Source organism: Buteo buteo, chromosome 21, assembly GCF_964188355.1.
Source record: "Buteo buteo chromosome 21, bButBut1.hap1.1, whole genome shotgun sequence".
Taxonomy (NCBI): domain Eukaryota; kingdom Metazoa; phylum Chordata; class Aves; order Accipitriformes; family Accipitridae; genus Buteo; species Buteo buteo.
In genome coordinates, this window is record NC_134191.1 from 201822 (window position 1) to 224640 (window position 22819).

The following is a 22819-nucleotide window of genomic DNA, read 5'->3' on the forward strand; positions in this document are numbered from 1 at the left end:
AGATCACCTTAGATTGCCATGCTTTTGGATGGCTAAAGCTGTGTTACATAAATCTCTCCCTACCACAAGCTCTGATTGCCAAAAATCTGCAACTAGAAAACATCACAAAAAGATTTTGTGCCATGCTAGGTGCTTAAAAGGGACCTTGTGAGTTCTCTTGGTCAGCACAAATATGATGCAGAGTTTTGCACAAGAGAATGATGAAGGGAAGGGGAAATAACAGCACTGTGCCTTGTCTTTTCTGGGCAGTTTCATTCTGAAGGTGCCAAAGAAGTTAAAGGAGTTGCTGCTGGGGATGTTGTTTGATTTTTTTAAAAGATGCCCTTGCAGACAGAAGGAATATGGGTTATTCTCCTACTCTTTCATGTTATTTATGGCGTTTGTTTTGCTTCATCCCTCAGCTGCCTTATTTGTTGTTTCTGAAATCACAGACCGAGCCAACGACAGCATGCTCCAAGCGGTAAGTCCTACCACGACACATGCTCTCCTGATCAATAGTGTCTTTTCTGCACATCTGCTGAAGTGAATACATATCTCTGCTAAATTCTGAAGCCTCCTCCAGGGTGATACTCAAAGGTTTATACAGATCTGACTTACAGTATTGCAGATATGGAGTAGGTTTATGCCCTTTAATGCAGCTGTGCAAGATGTAAGTCACCACAGCAAGCAGCACAGTTTTTTTCCCTCTTGGGGTTGCTGAAATGGTGTGTGAAGCAATGACATGAGAGACGGGAATTTTCATGGTTCTATTTCTAGCCTGGGATGTTTTTAGATATGGAATGTTGAAGACATCACAATTGTACTGTCAAAGATACATTTTGAACTCATTTATGTAATTTTCCACAACTCTGGAATCCCATTTTACTTCAGGAGAATAGGTGATGATCTGTTGTCATGGCTTGAGATCATCTCTGCACAAAACCAGAAACCCACCAGTTGGACTTCATGTTGATCTGTAGTAATTTCACCACTGGCTTCAGGAGAAGCAGGTTCAGAGCTTCAGTCTCAATTTGTAGCTATCAGATGGGGAAAGAGGCAGATCTCAGATTTTAAAAAATGCAAAGAATTTAAGAAGGTACTCTAATTACAGAACAAACTGAACAATGCCACTCAAGATTGAGCATTTATAACTTGTCATGTACCTTGTTGAAGTTCTAAGCAATAATTTAGACTTGGCATGTACCTGGAAGGAGGAAGATTTCTGCTGCCACTTATCAACTCATCAAACTACACTCCAAAGATCTGACAGGAGCATTGAATTATGATCTACATTTTCTGCAGAATATCAATGATTCATTATTAGTTTTTTTGTTTTGTGATAAAAACACTCTAGCAGTTTTTCCCTGGGAAAAATTAACCCAGGATTTTCAGACACATTGTGAGATTAGCTATCTTCACAGCATTTTCATCAAGTAGGAAAATACTATTCACAGTTTACAGATGTGCAAACAGAGGCATAAGGCATACCATCACTGCCTAGCATTAAGTCTATCTGTAACTCTAGGAGACGTTCACTACTTGAACTAAGCAGGGTTTGTATTGCTCTCTGAAATTCTACAATCTAATAGAGGCCCTGAGATGCTAAAAGCTATAAATCATTGTTGCTATTAACAGCTGGTGAATTCCTTGGGGAGGCGTTCCTCCTGCATAGGCATAATGATAACATGATGGAAGCTGCAGTTCACTGCTAAAATGGCCAGAGAAGGATTTCAGCCACCCACATCTGCAATACTAATTGGGTGGAGCTTTGTTTTCATTTTTTAATCATAGTTTGTGAAGGATATTTGAAAAGAAAATGATGATAGTTCTAAGGAGAATGAAGAAAACTATGTAAATAGGGAATTTTAAGGGAACTGTAGGGAAACTATGCCTCAGCTGCCCACATTCCCAGATAAATCACTGTCCTTCACATGTGATGGCTGTTTGACTTCCTACAGGAAATGAGTTTGATACTTCTCTGTCCATTTCCTGGTGAACATGTGTCCATACTGCAAACATCAGCATTACAACAGGCACCTCTGCCAGCAGTCCTAAGAAAAGCTGAGGTGTATCTGAGCTGGAGCAACTCTTCTCACTCTTGTAGAAACCCCAATGAGTAATACTAGAATTGGCCATGAGTGTGCTTACAGGAGGGCACTGCCTTTTCTGTGGATGAAGAACAGGTTTCCATTGTGGAAGCTATCAATTTGACAAGTTTTGCTAGGGCTAAAATACCCTTTAGTGATGGGAAAGTCCTTTGCAGATGTCTTTTGCAAATGTCAGCTGTCCCATGATCCCTGGTATTTCCTGTGCTATTAGTTTATAGATTCTGTTTCCATTTTGCTGGCCTATAGTATTTTAGAAGTGACCTGAAAAATTCCATTTGTTACTTCCTGCATTGCAAAAGAGATACACGATCACTGGAATTCTTGAAAATGTGTCAACTGCCAGTTATATTGCATGGTCACAATGCAGCCCTGTTCTGGTCAAGGCTTGTAGGTGTTTCCATATGTTTGATATGCGGTTACTGATTAAGAACTAAACCTAGTATCATGCTAAACAAGTGTAATATTTCACCAGGACAGTAACATATGGAGGTACTTCAGGCTTGTCTCAAAAAGCAAGCTGAGAGAGGTACATTAATTGTGTTAGCTGAAATCTAAGGTAAATTAGCCTTGACAGACCGTCATGTTGACATGGATGTGCTCCTTCTGGTATCTGTGATAGCTTTCTTAATTAGCTGATTCTGTAGACAGCACTGATTTGTATCAGGCAGATACATTGTACAATCTAATCGAGTCTAACTAAGCCCAGGGGTATCTTAATGCCAGTCAATGGAGCATAGGAAAACAGACCATTATCTGTCATAACAGAAAACTGTACTCAAAGGCTGACAGGTCTGAAGCTATATCAAATATGGTCCTTAGTCTGTAGTTTATCTGGGTACATAACTAAGGATTTAGGATACAATAGCTAACTTAGACAAGAGACTCCTAATTTTTAGACATATTCTGGTGATGACTCATTGCTGCTGTGCAGCCCATTCTACTGTTCTGACCAGATAAAACCACAGCTGAATCCTGTGTACAAGCCTCAGTTTTAGCAGCCTCACCTGCTAAACGGAAGGAGATTTGAAAAGACTCTAGCAATATTGCAAAGGTACAGACATCCCTTCTTTCTCCTTTGTATATTCATCCAATACCATCTTTTTTATGAGAGCACAGACTTAGCTAGATCAATCTTATTTACCATCTTCGTAGATAAATTCATGCCACATGCCAGCACCCACTGACTGACTGTGCTTTAAGACCAGGTAGGCAGTTAATAGTATCAGAGTTTGATAATGAAATTCCTGATTTTTGCAAAGCATTAAAAGAGAGATGCAGCTTCATTGCCTGCTTACTAGTTAACCTTCTAAATACCCTATTGCAAAGCCATTAATCCATTATCACAGAATAAAAACCTCCAGATAATTCTAGCAACAGTTCTATAGTATTAAAGCATGCTTTGGATTATCCGTGTCATGCCAGTAATGCACAGGCCTTTGGAGCAGATACTGTACTTTGTCTCTGCTTCCAGTTTATTAGTTCCCAGATCAATAAATTCAGCAAAGAGACCACTGTATAAATATCGTATGGAGTTAGCAGGTCCTTTTGAAGGTGAACTGAGCTATCAGAGGTAACAGGACTGTAGAAGGCCACAGCAGATGTGAATGCAGATGATGAGGTTTTATAAAACCTATAAGGCTGGAATAAGACTTTCTGGGCGTAAAATCCCTGGGTTCACATCTCTCTGAAACCTAATTCTGTAATACCACTTCTAGAGAAATAAAATGGTGAGGAGGGGTGAGGGAAGGTTTGCCTGCTTGTCTAAACAGTCACCACGCGGTCTCCTAAATGCTGTTTCTCTCCCCCAGGAAAACTTGCAGAAGCTGGTACACATTGAGCACAGTGTGAGAGGGCAGAGTGGCCTCCTCCAGCCAGGAAGGGTGAGTGCTGCAGGCAGACCTACGCTGATAAGGGCATTGTTTCCAGCCAGCTATGTCTCTGATTGTGTGGATGGCCAGATTTCAGGCGTCTACAGGTGTTGTTTACTGAGCTACTGTGATAAAGAGTTGGAGCACTGCTTTGTGTAAAAAGCCATCACTCTGGCAGTGCACAAAGAGGTGTGCCCAGAGTCTCAGGCTGGGAAAGACAAGCATTGCCCCTACTTTTACACAAAAAAGCCATTTGACTTTTCACTCCAGCTGTCCTCAGCCACCCCATGTGTAGTGTGTTTTGATGGAACTGCTATTTTCCTCCCTATATACTCCTGTTGAAAGGCTGCAACACTAGCAGGAATCGCTTGCAGCCTGGAAAGGCTCAGAGTTTTATTTGGCTGGGTAAGAGCCTTAAATCAGGGGAAATTATTTGTTTTCAATTTTTTATTCTCACCATTTCCCAGTGGTGCTTTTAATGGAAGACATCATTTTTAAGCAACAAATGAATAGAAACGTGGGAGAGTGTATAGCTCTGTCTTCCCATCCACATCAAATGCAAATTTCTTCTCCTGGTTTTTAAAGCTGCCCAGTTTCCTCAGCTCTAACCTGCCTCTACACTTCAAAAGATTTCTTTCTTGAGTTCTGCAACTCTAAATTTCCCTTCAGTCCACCAATATCTTTAGCAAAACTCATGAAGCAATTTTCAAGGCATGCATACTCGTAGAGCAAGAATCCTCATCAGCCAAATACTGCAGTCAACCCCTATTTATTCTCTAACATCAGTATTCTCACTTGCCCTCACCAGGTAAGGTTTTAACAAATTCTGCAAAGCCCAACATACAGAATTTGTGGGATTGCTCTCTTTGATTATAAATTGTTCTAGAGTGGAAAACTACACCAGATTCTGTTCTCCATCCAAACAGAGTAGATGACTGTTAATCCACTGATGTTATTGCAATCAAGTTCTAGTATGCTGGTTTAGCTGCTTACATACATAGTAACAATACAGACCAACAAAGTATTGTGTTTGCAAACATGTACAGATTATGTATGCAGGCATAGTTATGTAGGTGTAGTGTGCTGAAACCCAAGGTTTCACCTTTTCTTTTTGGTCTATCTATTTTAGAGGATTTTTAAACATGAGTTCTTTTCTGAAGCCCATTACATGTTAGCTTTGCAATCAGTGACAGTCACCTCTGAGCACAGTCCACAGTGCAGAAGCAGTGGGCTGAGGACAAGTGGGTTTCTAACCATTTGGTACTGATACAAACGCAAGCCATGAAGAGCAGCAGGGCTAACGCAGGCAAAGACTAAGCCAGTTCATAAGGAATAAGGCTAGAAGCAAGTGTTATCTCTTCCTGTGCTGATGAAAGCAGTTAGAGTAGCTCTTTCCCCAGGAGGAATATTCTCTTTTCTCAGTACGATTCAGAATGAGAAGTGTCAGGATTACAATCTGCTGTTTTCTCCTTCAGATCTTTGTTAAAGAAGGAACGCTGATGAAAGTCTCTGGCAAAAACAGGCACCCTCGGCATTTGTTCTTGGTAAGATTTCTTTTATATTTTTACTGTCTCTCTCATATCTTCTGCACTTGCACAGCCCTGAACCATGGCAGAAACTTTCAGGCTGCAAGTCATTTAACCATCAGCAGCAATGTGGTGAGGGAGTTTCTGTTGCTAACAGGACTGTAGCCCTTTTCACACGTCCTGTTGGCCCTGCATACAAGAATATGGGCTGTGCAGCCCTCCCTTTGTGCCACAGCTATGTACAGCCTTGACTAAGCCATAATTCTGCAAAGGAGTGCAAGTTTCCAAGGTGATCAGGAGGATGGGAGCTCCTGAATACTTTCAGCAATTAAGCTTCACACTTGAAAGTCCAACACTAAGGCCCTAGGAAATCTGATTAGAATCAATAGAGAACATCCTACTGCTAAAGTTTATGAAAGCTTTCTTTGGACTCACTTGGGAGATTTGTATCCTTGAAGCTCAAGGACTGGGTTTTAGCTCCTGCTGTCCACATCTATGTAAATTACCTGATAACTGTGTGCATTGCCTGGGTATAGTCCCTCTGAAGACACACTTCCAGCTTCCTGTTGACTAGAGCAACAGTTTTCAATGATGGTTTGCAAAATTCTTCTAAGACAGTTAAGAAAAATGAATCCTTCATCACTTGGCTGGAATACCCTTCACAAGGGTCCACAACCCTACTGCAAAAATTGCAAGTATTTGCAAAGCAAAACAGATGAAAAACCACTGTTCTGGAGATACGCTATTAAGACTTATGCTTTCTGTTTTGCATTATACACTACATTGAGCAATTAGAGAGTATCTGAGACTCCAGGCTCCTGAGCTCTGTTCTCAACTTTTCAGGTAGCTTATTGTGTAACCGCGGCCATTTTTATGCATTTATCAGTGTGAAGGGGAAAATAATACTTGCCTGTGTCTTAGGAGTTTGTTACCTGCTAACCTGTTAAAGTCTGAAAAATTCTTTAGAGACCCTTCCCAATAAAGAGCCATAAAGAACTGAGCATTACAGCTGCTATTAACATTAAAGTACTGTTTGCAGAATTTATTTTACAATAAATGGCTTATATGCCTGGAATACATACTTGCTGTGGCCTCTATAAGTGCTGACAGCTTTTCACCCTGGGACCATTGTGAGGAGGAGAGATGGCTTATTACCGAAGTTACACATTTTGCCATTAATGCTTCTTATTTCTCCCTCTTATTAATATTTCCTATTTGTGCATGAGTGGATGCACAAGCTTCTTTGCCTCCTCGATCATGTATTGCAGTCATAATCAAAGATCAGATGGGATGGGACACAGCACTGGCACTGCACTTTTCTGATGGCTTCATTGGTTTCTGTAAAAATTCAGACTGTCATGTACTGAAACTGATGGATTTCACCCAAATCTTCAAATATGAGATTGCTGCAGTGCTGTTTTACTGAGTCAGCATCAATGGACTGTAACAACAGCAATAAATGTCAAAATCATGACTTTGTTGCAGCCAAGGGAAAATGGCCATGCCAGAATCTCCAGGAGCTGGTTTTAAGAAACAGTGTTCTCATCAGTAGTAACTCTGAAGCCTACTGATGACCACTTCGTAACAGATGATACTTGCTTCCTTACTGATCTCTCTTCTGAAACTCTCACCTTTGCTAGTATTACAAAAACATTTTGGAGTTGTGGCTAAAGCTGGGACCAAATTCCAAGAAGGTGTTACCATTTTGTCTTCCAGTGCATTTCTAACTGCTATCATAATCCCCTGCTATGGCAAATACTGAAGCATCACAAACCTAGCTATTATAACTGATATAAAGAATTTAGAAGGAAGATCAGAAATCAGGTTGGTAATAAACATTGAGAGGAAAATAATTTAAACTTGGGATAAACTGAGATAAATTTCAAGTTGTCCAAAATGGTTGTATCAGCTTGAAAGTCACAAGAGGCTGAAAGTATTACTGGAACAAAGCAAGCACAGAAATGAGTTTCTGGCACTTTCTAGTTTAGGAACTATTTTTGATTCCTGGGGAGAGTTCAGCTGCTTAAACCCGGATGTTAACTGCAAAGAGAGAAGTGTCTCTTGGCAGCTGGGGATGTTACAGTAGCCAATGTCCTGTTGTTATTAGATGCTCTCAGTATTCAGAAACAGTGGTTTTTTCTTCCTTTCAGTCAGAAAGGCAAACTGTAACCAAATGTGCTCTCATGCAAAGTATGTGATGGAGCTAGACTAAAGCATAGTGGTCACTTTTAAGCACCAAGAGACACATAAAACTGGCTTCTTTCCTGCTCTAACACACTGAAGTTGCACCCATTTCAGGCTTCCTGTATTATGTCTTCTGTTGGGGTGGGGCAGGGGTGATGGATCTTGGAAACAGTTTGAAACTTATTGGCAAATACCTGCCTTTGTGTTCAGTGATATTTTTTACTCCATCTCCTCCACCCTGAAAGCTCCTCAGGTTTGCAGAGCAATGGCATGTATAGCAAAAATGCAGGAAAGCAAGTCACTGTGGAATATAGTAATTCCTGCATTAACACCTGAATGGTTTTGCATTATCTGCTTGTCAGTGCTAATGCTGTGGATTCTCTGTTTTGTGTCACCACCACTCATGCCACCACCACTCATGAATTGCTTAATGGACTGTTTAGCCTGTGGATACATTGAGACAACTACTGCATAGCTATGGCAACATATTTTCATCTTGGCATATAGCATCTTTACTGCATCAGTCTTAAGGCCCTACCAACCATCACTGCCAACACCATTTTGTAACAGCCAAGGCCTGCATGAACATATCTTTCCCTCTGCCAGTGCATCTAGCCCAACACATGTGCCATCTTGATTCTAATGCTTGGGGACACTGTGTAGAAAAAAAACAACAACCGAAAACCACAAAACCCCAAGACTAGAATAATCTCCTAAACACTGTCTCTTAAAACCCACGTTTATTTACAGCCCTCATCTTCTAAGGACTAGATCATAATCCTTAGAAGCCACTGGCAAAACTCAGGTGGGACAAGAATTTGTCCTAATGTATTAATAAAAAAAAATATGTTTAGAACTGGCTGCTTTTTTTGATGTTTCACACGTCAGCTGCCACTCAAAAAGATCACCAGAAGCTAACATGTATAGGTGTAGTTTGGTTTAGCTTTGAATGAAATAAGTGTATTTACCTTACCTACCCAAAACAGATTTTTACATGAACAGCATTTTCTGAAGTTCTTAGTAGTGAACTTACTCTGACTGAAGCTAAGCTAAATCAAGCCCAGGACCTGGAGAGAATTTCAGTGGAAGAGTATACACTGAAGGATAAACCTGAGAATTTAACCCCTACACATCCCAGGAGATGAGCCCACCAAACTAACATTGTAGTTAGAAAGTGCTCTAAAAATTGGGTATGTGCCAGACTCCTACTTGGCCTGTGCATTCAGGGTGTGCTTTGGTCATGTGTGTGCTTGTGCTCTGAATATATGCCCACAAGGAGCATGGTACATGCACAGCCCATATAGGCATGAGTGTGTAGGACACACAGTGAGGGGCTATTGAAGTGCATATGTTTCTGCGGGTGTATGTTGTGTGTATCACAAGGTTACTTGGGCTGGCTGTTTTGTGCAGGCTTATGGTATTGTTGAATTTGGTGTTTCCTGGCAGGATGTTTGGTGAGTTTTGCTGTGCGCCTGTTTCCTGAGTCCCGTCTCTGTTTACAAGGATGTTGGGGCCTCTTTGTAGCACAGTATGGGCTGCTGATGCTGGCAGGCCCCCTAATTGCCCCCCAACCACAGGACTTTGCAACTCAGACACTGTCTCTTATCTCACCCTTCCAAGAATTTCTCTACAAAGGCTGCTTGTGTTGCAAGTGTGGTGCAGGAAGCTGCTATCAAATGGGAGACTGTTTAATGCTCTAGCTGGCAGGGCTGGACTACAGGAGGTTTTGGAGTCAGAGCTTGGAAAATGCAGCCCCAGCACATATTCAGGCTGCTCCACTGACACTCAGGGGGTGTTTAACGCAGACTTGAATAGAACAACACAGGGTCCATAATGAACTACCCTTTAAAACATTCAGAAAAACCTAACACATGGTAGGAGCTTTTAGACAGAGAGTGCATTACGTATGGATGCCAGCAGTTCAGCAGGGCATAGATAAACTTGTTTGGATCAATAAATTTGGACACTGTAGGTTAGAAAACTTGCACTGACCTCTAGTGTTACTGAGTTCCCTTCACAACAGAGAAGACTTTAAAAAGGGGGGAAAAAGAGTAGTAACAGAAAAAAAAATAATTAAAGAGCAGATGTATCCTTCTTTCTCTGTGTTATCAACTGTTGTTTTGGGGACTGTGTGCATGCATAGAGCAGTGCAGAATAGGAATATTTGCTCCTATATCAATATCTGAGCAGTTTGGGGATCCCACTTATTCAAAAGTTTTCTGGCAAACAGGAAGTTGGTCTGAAGCCCAAGGACTTCTGGGAACTCCCCTGGGGGTTATGGCAGTCTATCTCTTCTACCAGATTCCCGAGGGGCTGCAAGATCAACTTTTATCATGGCCCAGTCCTCACTGCTTCAGGGAACAGTATGCACTGTGAAGCAGAAGGATGCATGAAACCACTGGTACTGATGCTAGTTCTGTCCATACCATTCATATAGCTACCACTCTGGTCTCCAGCGTAGATGTGGCAAAGGAGACAGCAGTGAGTACAAACCCTTTCTTTCTTCATGAATATGTGTGCCTTGCTTAGCAAGCTTTGAAATATTTGTCATAATGTCCTTGTTTCAGGCTGTGGCTGATGGGACCTCAGAGTCACAGCCCACTGCTATATAATATGTGGGAGAGAAAAACAGGAGGAAAAAAAACCTCCAATGAGCAATTGTAAAGCAAAGTCATCATTAATGTTTTAATAAAATCTTGGTATATTAACCAGAGCTGTCATGACAACGGTATGCACCAGGGTGTCATCCTTAATCAACAGTAATAAAAGAATGAGTTGCTTTTTAAAGAAATATATAACTTTTAAAATAAATAAAATAAATGGAGTTTGCTATTCAAGAAACTCAGTAGCACATTATGCCAGAATCCTGAAAATCTCTCTTAGGAGTTCACTTCCCTGGGCTTAGTGCCCACAACTAGTTATCTGTTCTTGTGGTTTGAAACAAGCCTTAAGTACTGGCACTGACGAGTGGCAGAGGAAGTCCTGTTTTCTCATATAATCCTTTGAACATTCAGGAGATAGCAGAATCACCAGGCAAATATGAGATTTCACTAGTATTCTCTTATTTCACAGAGTATTCTCTTGATTTTAGCAATAAAGTCTGCCTGTCTTTTTACCTTTTTCCCACCTGGCTGCTGGAGTCCTAGTTGCTACTAGTAATATCAAGTGAAAATAGCTTTCATCTGCTTTTCACTGAAAGGTTTACATTTGCTCATTTTTTTCTACCTTACTCTCCTAGATAGTGTGCAGTAGGTTGTGATGAATTTTCTGGTTATGCATAGCCCTGGTTAAACTGGGAATGATCATGTGGTCAGTACACTGCAGGTGTCACTGCTGACTGGATTAATGTTAGCACAGAGGGTAATTTATGGAGCAATAAGTAAATCACAGAAAAACTCTGTGACAAGCCATTTGTCACCTTGTTCTAAGGAAATTCTATTGTGTTATTGCAAAAGAGTAAATACTCCACTTTAGACTACAGAGAACATAAGACTCCTATTCTAACTTGATAGTATGCTTTTATATCCTCAGTTGAGAAGTGTTATATTAAAAGAGCTTTAAACTCTGCATGAGTTAAGACTTACTAGAAGGACACAGAGAAATACACAGTAGAGTGGCCAATGCAGGAGAGCATGGGAGTCTTTTTGTTAAATTGTTAGAATTAAATGTTTCAGCATTTTCTACAAAAATATTGGCTGATCCTACTCAGTAAACCCAATTCAATTTTTAAAAGTAGTAAAATTTGAAGTAAAAGGTTTGGGGAAAGTAACTCTTCAGTATATTTTGCCTCATGTTAATGGGAATCTGCATTTTAAAGATGGACAGCTAATGCACATAAGCCTGATTTGCTGTTAATCAGACAGCTACTTAATGAAGTGGTGTCCACAAGTGAACTCATGACCCTAATAAAGGCAACAACAGTTTTGCTGTTAAGTCCAAGGTGATAAGGATTTAATCCCATGAGTATTAATTCCATGTCATTTTTCTTTAACCATTGTTCCTGCTCTGTAAGAAAGCTAAACTATGACCTTTTAAGAAAACATCCATAAGGCTCCACTTTCTGTTTATTTTTCAGGCAAGCAAATTAGTGAAAATTTTACACCAACAGTTTTAGGTGGTCAGGTAGTACTATCAAGACCCCAAAAATTCCAGTCATACAGGATACATTATTTTATTGCCAAATAATTCTTTAGTTTCCTCCCTTCTTCTCTGTGTCTCTCTTTATCACAGTTTTCCTTCCAAAATATAATATTATCATCCAATTGGCTATATTTGAATGCCTTTGTCACAGAGGAATCCAAGTGAAGCTGGTTTCTGTCTGCTTTTTAATTTCTTGAGAATTTCTGCATTTAAGATGCCTCATGTCTGACATCACACAGTATTACCTATGCCTTGGTTTTACATTGCCTTTGCACATCTTTGTTCATAGTACCCCAGTACAGTAATCGACAGGCTGACTGAGTTTATGCATATTGGTACTGATGTGAGAAGCCTGGGAAAGACAACAAGAGAACATGACCTGCTCATTCAAGTAAAGGAAAGAATGCATACATACAAGCGTTACTTTGGCAATGTTAAGGCCCACCGATGCTGTTTTTCCTTCTAGTAGTAAGGGGAGGCCAGCAAAGACCTACGAGGTCCAGTTCTGCTGCTTCATTTATTTGTTTGTTGGCACGAAGATAAAAGGCTGCAATAATGTCTATGATTAAGTTAGGCAAACAGCAGAGATCTGATCCCATTTAGTATGAAGCTGTTTGAAAAGCATGCATTCTGCAAGGAGCGGAGAACTATGGAAATATTTGGGATGTTAAGGTACAGGGGTGTTTTTTCCTCATAAAATGAAAAGAAGTTTCTCATTTTTGCCCTTCCATTGTCTCTACTGCAGCCCACAGACTCAGCAAAGCTGTCAGATGTCTAGGCAAGTTTTGCTAGCAGTGAAGTACAGTTACTGCTCTCAAATATCCAAACCATTCCTCCCTGAATCATTCCTCCAGACTGTGGCACCTCTCCTCACCTCCACTTCCTTTTTGCCCAGAAAATGGAAGTCTGAGAAGCCCAGCCCTACCCATGGCCTCACTGCAGCTCCACTGTCAGGGGGACCCTGAGAGAATCAGAGCTGCAGCATCCTGGGCAGTTAGTTGGTGTTGCCAGGTAGTAAATGCAGAGCCTGCCTTCCCAACTTGAACATGGCAGCTGTTTCACCCAAGCTGAATAAACAAGAGCTGATTATCTACTTGCTTAGCCATTAGCAACAGCCAAAAATGGGAAGAAATCAAAGTCCTGGATGTAGACTCCCCAGAGCTTTGTGGAAATGCAGGTCTTGATCTAAGCTGTGTGGCTTGGGCCTGTCTTTAGTAACAGTCCTAGCAGTTCATCAAGTTACTGCTTGTTCTGGGTATCCCTCCCCCCTCCCCAGGAGTAATGGGAAGGCCTGCAAGGCATATTGCAGATTATTGATTTTGTCTTTCTCTTCATATAGATGAATGATGTTCTGCTGTACACATATCCCCAGAAGGATGGCAAATACCGACTGAAAAACACCTTGGCTGTGTCAGGCATGAAGGTAATGCCTCATCTGTATTACAGTCTGGAATTAAAGTTGTATAGTGGGCTGTTAGTGCTTTGCTGGTTTATGTCTCATATCCAGCAAGGGGAAAGAGGGGATGGACCTGTTATCAGGGGATTCCCTTGTCTCTTACAGGAGACAGAAGGAAAAATAATATAAAGCAAACATATAAAAGATTATCTATAAGGCTGTGCCTTAGTATGACAGCCTTATGCAGGCTGCATAAATAATACAAGCCAAAATCAGATTTACCCTCTGATAATGAAACTGGAGACAGAAAAGAGTTATTATCCCATTTTGTCCATTCCTCTCTTCATGTCTCCAGCAAATGTATGGTTGTTCCCTACAACATATTCATTAGGGCTTAGTCTGCCTGGTTTTAAACTCCTGCCACTCAAAATTTACATAAGCTTTCATTTGCCTGGTTTTCATGTGCCCTTTAACTGTTTTCATCAAAAGAATTAATGGGTTCAAAAAGCCATTAGCCAGCTTTATGGGGAAAAGGTGTATTGGGAGCTACTACATGCACATAAACACAGTCTCTTCTTCAGGAAATTTCTAAATTGCAGATTACAGAAACTGGACAGAATTGTCCTGTTCTTACACTCTTTCCCTAAGCATCCATTGGCACCAGTACCTACCTGTGCAACAGGAGATATTGGGCTGGACGGGTCTTTGTTTTTTACCTAGCCATCCATTACATACCTCCCACAAAGAACCTTCATAACTGTTCTATAGTTAATATGCCAAATTGTATTTATGTGAAAGAGGACTTGAAGTGGCAAGTCAGGAGTCTGGGGATCTAGGAAACATGCAAGATGAGAATTACTAATCATTAATTCCAGCAGAATGACACGGGTGGGTTGAGGTGTTATGAAAAGGTAGGAGGCTGATCAATCTAGAGACCTGATAGTCTAAAACCAACTATGAGTTCCCAGCTGGGGTAGGAATTGCCAAAACACTCTACCATTAAGTGAAAAGAAGTTGCGGAGCAGGTATGTGTTGGGGTACATTTGAAACACTGAGTCACTGGCATAATAGATACTCGTTAATAACAACGTATCAGTACCATGAAGCTATATTTCTCCTAAGTGGCTGTTGCTATTGGTAGACCGCTAATACACTACATGGCAGAGAAAAAGTTTTAGCTGAGCTGTAGCTTTTAAGTATTTTTTTAGCTCTTAAAGAGCTTTGCTGCAGACAGGCATTCGTAAGTGCTTCAGTGTATGTCTGCATGTCAGGAAGAAAGTTATTTCCATTCATTCCAAGAATAGCCAAAACTTTTGCCCCAAATGCTCTGACACTTGTCAGACTAAACATTCCTAAGCTTGTCATATTAAAACTGAACACTGATTGATACTTTATCCTTACCTTTATAGTTGGAATAAATTATTTTTTTTCCTTTAGCACCACCACCATATTGAAATAGAGAGCATTCCTCATTACACCAGCAACAAAAAAGACAGAAAACCCTACCTGCCCATCTCTTTCCATTGAAATATGAAACAGATGGCTGTGACATCATACATCCATACCCATTGAGACTTGTATGGTGTACTGGTTATAGACGGTTTAACTCATGTCCACATTCATGTTCATGGCATTTGTTTCTAGGTCAGCCGCCCAGTGACAGAAAAAGCCCAAAACGTCCTGAAGATTGAGTATGATGAATATTGCCTGACCCTGTCAGCAAGGTACTGTCCCCAAACAGCCATGGCAGAGGGTGTTACATTCTAGTCCTTATCTCTAGATTAGTCTAACCAATACCTAAGACTTAACTGGTGTATCGTTCTTTTTTAACTCAATTTCGGTCTGTGCTATTATGACAGACAATGGCTGAGTGCTTGACTATATAATGAAGATATTAATTATAAATGTGAAGCTCATAAACTGTAATTAATTCAACTCATATACTGAGTAAAGATTAGAAGTCAGCTCTTGGTAACATCGTAAAGAGAAAGGAAAGAGAATAATGTCCATTACTAAGAAGCCGGAGTCGTTTCCATTATCTTTCACACTTTTTCCCTGTGACACTAAGAGTATGTTATATCTCCCTTTCATAAGTTCACTTGTTACCTCATACAACTAGGGTTGCAAAACTGCTGGAGAAAATAGCAATTGGGTAATATAATGCAATAGATATAAAAGCATTTAATAGTGCTTAAATGACAAAACCAAAATTAAACCTTACTGGCAACCTCATGGGTCTTTCTACTAAAAGGAATTTCACTAATGAGTTTGTGTAGTGCTAGTACTGATTGCCAACTGGGAGTCAGTATCTCTGTCCTGGGATCACAAGCTAATGCCAGAAAGAGATTGTAGGTCAGTTTCTGATCAGAAGATAGCAATAGAAAGACAAGGAGGGCACTTTCTTATTCAAAATCAGAATTTGGAGCTCTCATCCTTCCCAGAGCACTTGCCATCTGTGGGCAGTGCTCATAAACCTGTCAAAGCCTTTTTGTCTACTTCCTTTTATAACCAGCAAATGAGAAAATATCTCAGATTTTCTTAGAGCTGCATACTCATCACAACTGTCAAAATATACACACAGTACTTCTGAATTACCTGCTGCCAGTTAAAAAAGCAGGATGCATACAGTACTTCTGTATCGTAGAAGGGAAATAACTGCTGCATGTCCCCTTTATTCGGGGCAACTCAAGTTGGTGTCCTTAGTGAGAAGCTTGGGATGTTCTGTTTGCATTGTTAGGTTGTTTCTTTGCCTTTTGTACCCATATCAAGTCTGTGCTTAGGTAGCCTAAACAAAGCATGTGAAGCCACTGCGAGCTGTGTTTCTTTGGTAGTAGATAGAACCAGGGCCTGAGACTAAAAGGTTGCCCTTCTGATAACAGCCAGATGAAGACTGACTCCTATCATAGTGCTGGGATAGAGCCCCTTTCCCTTCTTGTGCTGCTCATTCTGGGACTGATCTGCCATAAGTCACCCAAGAACATTTTTTCCTCTCCTTTTCCGTACTGGCTGGCAGAGCTGATGAGACACTGGTGGGACAGCATGCTCTCCTAATCCCACTGCACAACATCCTTGGCCTGCTACACTTACCAAAAGGAGCACCAAAGACAGAAAAGTACCAGAAGGCTTCAAGTATCCCTAAAGACTGTATCTTTTACCGCTCATACCAAGGTGTTGCAAGTCTGCACTGGAGTACAGTTGTTAACAAACACAACCCAAACCTCAACGCTTTTACACTTGTATAAGCAAGGTGAATGCATTGAGGAAACGTGGAATGAGTGGCAGGGACTAAAGGCAGTAGAATGAGGATCACCAAAGCTCAGAAGTCAGCATGGCTATATGAACAGAGGGCACTGTAAAGTCTTTACATCCTGCTGAAAATGGCTCTCTTGCCCAAAGATCTGTGTTATTGGCTTGCAGCAAGCTGGTAACAGATCTGAGCACAGAGCATTTATGGAGAGGGCTCATACTGCTCTTATACCTTTATCTGCATTTCAGAAACATTCTTCTTGGACATGGGTAACCATGTGGTGCCCATATAAAATACCAGAGCACTGGGAGAACGCAGTCAGTGTTACCTCCCTAAAAGGCTAATTCAGAGTGACAGTGATAGCACTGGGACAAAATCTCATCTCATCCCAGTCGAGTTTCTGTGTTCTATGGATGTCCCTTGCTGTCCAGGAGGCTGCAGTGACAATTTGACCCTCTCTATTTGCTTAAGGAAGAGTATATGAGCCAACACAGATAACTGATAGCTCAGCACAAAGGGCACAGCCCAAAAATTAAACAAGGACCCAATGTGGCAATGGTGAGTCAAGTTCTGAGCTTCTTTGAGCCTTCATGCAACCAATGAAATAGCTAATTAAGAATAAGCCAGTGCCAATTGACATAATTTATCTTACTCATCAGCAGACAGGTGTTACTCCCTCATTTAGACACTAATAACCTGTGATTACTGCCTAGAGATGTTTAATGGAGTAGAGAAGATGTTAAAGGGGCCAGTTAGGTATCAGGCTTTTAATAAAATATTGTCCCTCTTATGTCTTTCCCAAAGTGGCTTTAATTTACTTCACTCTCTGGGCCATGTTTTCCTTTGTTTTTTTAAATCATATCTTAATTCTCAAGTGAAGAGAATTTCCAAGAAAGAATTAGCAAGAGAAGGGTTGAAGACAGGACTTCTTTTAGTGTTTTACAGGCTGTGATTTGCCTGGAAGATACAGACATCTTCAGATTTCTTAGAAAGTGTAATTTGATGGGACTTTTGGTAGTAATAAGGAGTGATTAGTAGTGTGACTCTTGCCAGCGATAATCTCATGTAAGCCCCTTGGTTTGCAGAGGTTAGCCTATATGCAGTAGATACACTGTCTCAGTTTCTGCTCCAATTTCTGCTCCAGGCTTGTTGAATTTTACAGAGGCTGGTGCTTTTCAGACAAGGGCTTATGCTCACGGTGCAGAGGAATGCTAAATCAGAGATCACTGATAAAATCTGGCATTTCCTCTCTTTTTGTGCTTTTTTTTTTTATTTAAAGACCACAAAAGACATTGTTCTCAGATGTCTTGTTTGGTGGCCTTCATGAGGACAGTGTGAGGAAATCACAGATGAACAGCAGCTGGCAGTGATGCCACTGCTAATTTTTACAACAAAGTCTAGTGGGTAGCTGTAATGTGAGTGGCTGATATGACTCAGGGAGGGGAGACCACACTGAGTTGCATTCCCTCCTGTGACTGATGCTGGGAACGGCTAGAGCTGTGCAATTTCAGATGGACAGGAAGCACACAGTTTGAAGTCACAGCAGGAAAACCAGCTAACAGGCAGGACAGCTTATGGCTGTAACACAGCGAATGCATCTGGGAAGTAACAGGCACTAAGAGCCTTGCTGCTTTTCTGGGATATCTGGACTGGCAAAGCACAAAGTGCTCACTGTTTTGCCTTGTGCAAAGGGGGCATCTAGGGGCCAGTCTAGAGAACTACTGGCCTCCATGCATAACTGCAACTAGAGGGAATGCAGAACTTCCTTCCCAAATTGCTGTCCTGGCCTCTTGCCAGGAGACTGGAGATTGTGTGTGATGGAGCTAGAGGAAAATGAAAGCATTCACATCTCTACTGTGGGTGACAGACTTCTGCATTTTCCAACGTGCAAATCATCTAAGCATCCCACTGTAGAGATGAGCATAAACACGCTTACTTTGAGCAACCTATGCCCACACTACACGCACTAGAGTGCCTAAAAGCTAGGGCAGACGTGACAAAAAGACATTTCATATTGTCCTACGTGATCTAGGATTGAGCAGCTTATAGCAAAGTCGGAAACTACTTTGAAAAATTTTCTGGCCACTTAGCTCCTTCTCAGTCACAGTCCTAACCACGGATCTACGCTAATTATCCCACGGAATATGTCCCAACAGTCAATTTTGTTCCTGGTCAGAAAATTACCAGTTCAAAGCAGTAGTGGGGAAAAGCAAACATTCATAAAGTGAAGCTTTTCTCCTCCGATCCAGAAACAGCTTGTTTCACTCCCTGCTGTGCATGGCATTGACTGCTCTGCTGTATTTCATTCCACAGCTCTTGCTTGGAAAGGGATGACTGGTACAGCTGCATCAGCAGACACATCCCAGATGACTACAAAGCTCACAACACTCCCACTTTCCACAGCAGCGTGGAGGTAAAAGGCGGCCAAGTCTTTTAATGCTTGAAAGGGGAAGGGGGAAGGGAGAGAAAGAGAGAGAGGAAAGGAGGAGGGTTATAAAATGCAGAGTTCCTAGTGGCAAGAGTTCTTACTATTTTCATTTAAACCAGTATGCCAAGCTTAAACAATGAAGCTCATTACAGCTCATAGGCTACCTCTGAAATGTTAATCACACTCTGTGGTCTTTGCTTAAATAGGAGTTCTTCTGGAAGAAGACTGTTTTGTCCTAAAGGGTAACTATTTTGGATGAAATAAAAATAGCTACAAACTTCATAGATTTTAAGAAAACAAAACTACCCATTAGTTACACTAATATCATAAACATAATAAAGTCACTGCCAGTACAAACCCCAACAACAACATTCTAATTGTACCAGCACAATTGACATATACTATTGTTATCTCATTAATTTCAGTTGTATTGCTCCCAGTTAAGGGAAAGAATGCATCTGACAAAAAGTAAAAATGCTATTTTAGGTTATGTAGAACCCCAGTTTTACTAAATAAGACTAATTAGGGAAAAAAAGAGTGCTGGTGAGGCCACACCTGGAGTGCTGTGTCCAGTGCTGGGCTCCTCAGTAACTTTCAAGGCCAGGTTGGATGGGGCTCTGAGCAACCTGATCTAGTTGAAGATGTCCCTGCTTATTGCAGGGGGCGTCAGAGTAGATGACCTTTAAAGGTTGCCTCCAACCCAAACTATTCTATGATTCTATGATTTCCATTCTTGGTTCATGAGATCATTGCACCCATGACTTCACTCTTCTTTCCTAGCCTGTATCATCTTACAATTTCACAGAGTCTTTCATTCAAGAGCATGTTAGAAACTCATAGGCAAAGATCACATAATTCCTGAAACAGAGCTGCTTCTCAAATACAACAGTTGTTATTTTAATTCAGTGTTTCTGTATCCTCTTACAGAAAGTAATTTCTCATGTCAGTTTGTATGCATTTTTAAGATTGTGTACTAATGGTGCTCTCAGAAACTGTCACTGGGAACCAGTAAGTACCACCTGTGACTGTGGGGTTTGTGATCTGGACACATGTCCTGAGAGAAATGGGCTGGCAATCCCTGTCTTGTCCAACAGAGTTCTCTCCTCGTGTTATCCTGGGTTGCAGCTTGCAATTTAATTTGGTGGTTCTGCTTTACCATAGCTTTATAAGGTTAGGTTATTGTTTGCCCATAAAAGGGTTATTCTTTACAAAACCACACTGAAAGGTACTTCACAGACACCTAAAACCAAGGTGCCCAGAGGAAGGATAATGGTATCCTGGGCTGCATTAGAAAAAGTACTGCCAGCAGATTGAGGGAGGGGATCCTTCCCCTCTACTCGGCACTGGTGAGGCCACACCTGGAGTGCTGTGTCCAGTGCTAGGCTCCTCAGTACAAGAGAGACATGGAAACCTTGGAAAGAGTCCAACGAAGGGCCACAAAGATGATGAAGGGACTGGAACATTCCTCCTGTGAGGAAAGGCTGAGGCAGCTGGGACTGTTCAGCCTGGAGAAGAGAAGGCTCGGAGTGGGGGGAGACCTCATCAATGGATATAAATACCTGAAGGGAGGGTACAAAGAAAATGGAGCCAGGCTCTTCTCAGTGGTGCCCAGTGACAGGACCAGAGGCAGTGGGCACAAACTGAAACACGGGAGGTTCCCTCAAACATCAGGAAACACTTTTTCACTCTGAGGGTGACCAAGCACTGGCACAGGTTGCCCCCAGAGACTGTGGAGTCTCCATCCTTGGAGATACTCAAAAGCTGCCTGGACATGGTCCTGGGCAACTGGCTTTAGGTGGCCCTGCCTGAGCAGGGGGTTGGACCAGATACCTCCAGAGGTCCCTTCCAATCTCAAGCAGTCTGTGATTCTGCAATTTAATTTTTGAAGACTTCAGAAAGTAAAAAATTAATTCAAGACACAAACCAAGATTTTCCTTCTGGCCTGGAGGTAATCTACTTTCAAATATTTAACAAGAAAAAATTAGAAATTAGTTAGCATAGCAACCTAAACCAAATCCTTTTTCAACAAATGAAAAAATAATTTCTTTTGCAGCTCTGCTTCTGAAGTAAACCCTAGAAATTTGGATTAATTTGATTTTTCTGTGTTTAAATCCTATTTGTCTGCAGAAGTCTAATTTCCTCATAGGAAACCCTCCTAACAAACAGTCCTTCAAAAGCACAAGAGCTTGCGCTACTTGTGCCAAACCCTAAGCTGCTGTGAATTGACAGCGAGGTACCCATAATACTTTGGTGCTGAACCTGAAGTATACACAGCTTCTCAGCATGGCTTATTAGGTTGGGTTCAGTTCCACATGGACTGTGGCTCCCTAGGCTTGGAGCAAAGGCACCGGTACAACAGGTGCAACATGGTGCATTCCAAGAAATAGGAACAGTGAATACATTTTCTAAAGCTGCTTACATATATTCAGATCAGCCATGGAAATCATGAATCAGATTTGGATTGTGTGTGGGTAAATTAATCTCTGGTTTTACTGTTTTCTGTAGTCTCTCTTCCCCAATCATAGAACTGTCCCAAGGCTTAATGGCATAAAGAGTTCAGGCCCTTTTTGATTGAAAGCTATAGAGCTTTTGAGTTATTATTTCAAAAGCTGTTAATAAAAAGATGGCTTTAACTCATGTTCTTACCTGCAATTTGCATATGCAATGAATCAGATCCTTGTCTGATGTGGAGGAATGTCAGTGCCTGATCAATAATAGATCTACATGGATTTTTACCACTTGTGACTCTGGCTGTAATGGCACCATGTACTAATTAGCCACAGTCTTTCAGTGCTGAAGCAGCTGTATCTCACAAGGTGCATTAGGAATTAGAAAATTTGAGGATCTTAGCAGGTGAAGGCAGATTGAAATGAGAGGAGAATTCTACGTGATAGAGCAGAGCTGACTGTGTGGACTTTGGAGATGTGGATGCTTCTTCATTTTTTTTCATTGTTTGATTTTAAGCTAAGGGAAAGACTTGGAATACCCTTGGGAGAGAGGCCTCCTACTTTGGTACCTGTGTCCCATGTCATGATGTGCATGAACTGTGGCTGTGACTTTACCCTCACTTTGAGGCGACATCATTGCCATGCCTGTGGGAAGGTAAGAGCTGTACAAGCTTGTCAGGGAGGCTTTATTCACACCTCTAGGACACTGGCTGCCACTGCTGTAACTTCTGCAGACTTGTAGCAACATCAAGACCACAATTTGACTTCTCACAGAACCTGTTAGTGCTTTGCTAAATTAGGTAATTAGGTTTCTAGTGACTCTAGTAGAAACAACAGTAACCTTCCCTTGAGGGTCAAATTAATTCCCAAAGGCTAGTAGTTGAAGGCTTACAAGATAATTGTTGCTGAGTCCAGTCATTATATCTGATATACAGCTACCTGTAGAGAAAATGAAGCAACACACTAAAAATATAGGCTCTAGTCTGGACCAGAGCAATAGCACATCTAGTCCATGTCCTGTCCCTAATAACAGCTGGTAAAATTATTTTCCAAGAAAAGTGAAGAAACTCAGCAGTAGAGCATGGTTTGGTCAGTGACAAAAGGGTAAGTTTCCTCTGTGCTCCACTGAAGAGCTGCTGCCTTTTGCCCTAAAGCCAAGAGGACCTATAAGCTTTCTTGGTTTTGTCCCTTTATTACTGACTCTAGAGATTTGTTTATACACATAAACCTGCAGTTTTAAACTATGGCTGTCTTTTAGCCTCAGTAATTTTTTTTTTCAAACTACCAGTAATTTTTGCTAGCGTGAAAAAGCATTTACTTAACCTTTTTTTCTAATTCCACAGAGAAACTCAGTCTGTATCTACACAGGGATAGCAGGAACTTGCAAGCTTGCTTAAGAAAACAATGTTACTAACAAAGCTATGAAAACAGAAGTAATATTAAAGTGGTCTTTCTGTGATTCACTAGTAGGGAAGGTTTAAGTTCCTGGAGAGATG

The 22819-nt window shown here is 41.2% G+C and overlaps 1 protein-coding gene across 3 annotated transcripts in view; it reads left to right on the forward strand.

The window, feature by feature from the left end:
* FGD5 (FYVE, RhoGEF and PH domain containing 5) overlaps positions 1-22819 on the forward strand; it is a 112207-nt gene that overhangs the window by 81081 nt on the left and 8307 nt on the right. For all 3 annotated transcript variants that reach the window (XM_075053163.1, XM_075053161.1, XM_075053160.1), the window contains exons 10-16: positions 402-460; positions 3896-3967; positions 5431-5499; positions 13145-13228; positions 14846-14925; positions 18762-18861; positions 21841-21978. In XM_075053163.1, the coding sequence (XP_074909264.1) occupies positions 402-460; positions 3896-3967; positions 5431-5499; positions 13145-13228; positions 14846-14925; positions 18762-18861; positions 21841-21978 (602 nt within the window). The remainder of the gene's footprint in view (positions 1-401; positions 461-3895; positions 3968-5430; positions 5500-13144; positions 13229-14845; positions 14926-18761; positions 18862-21840; positions 21979-22819) is intronic.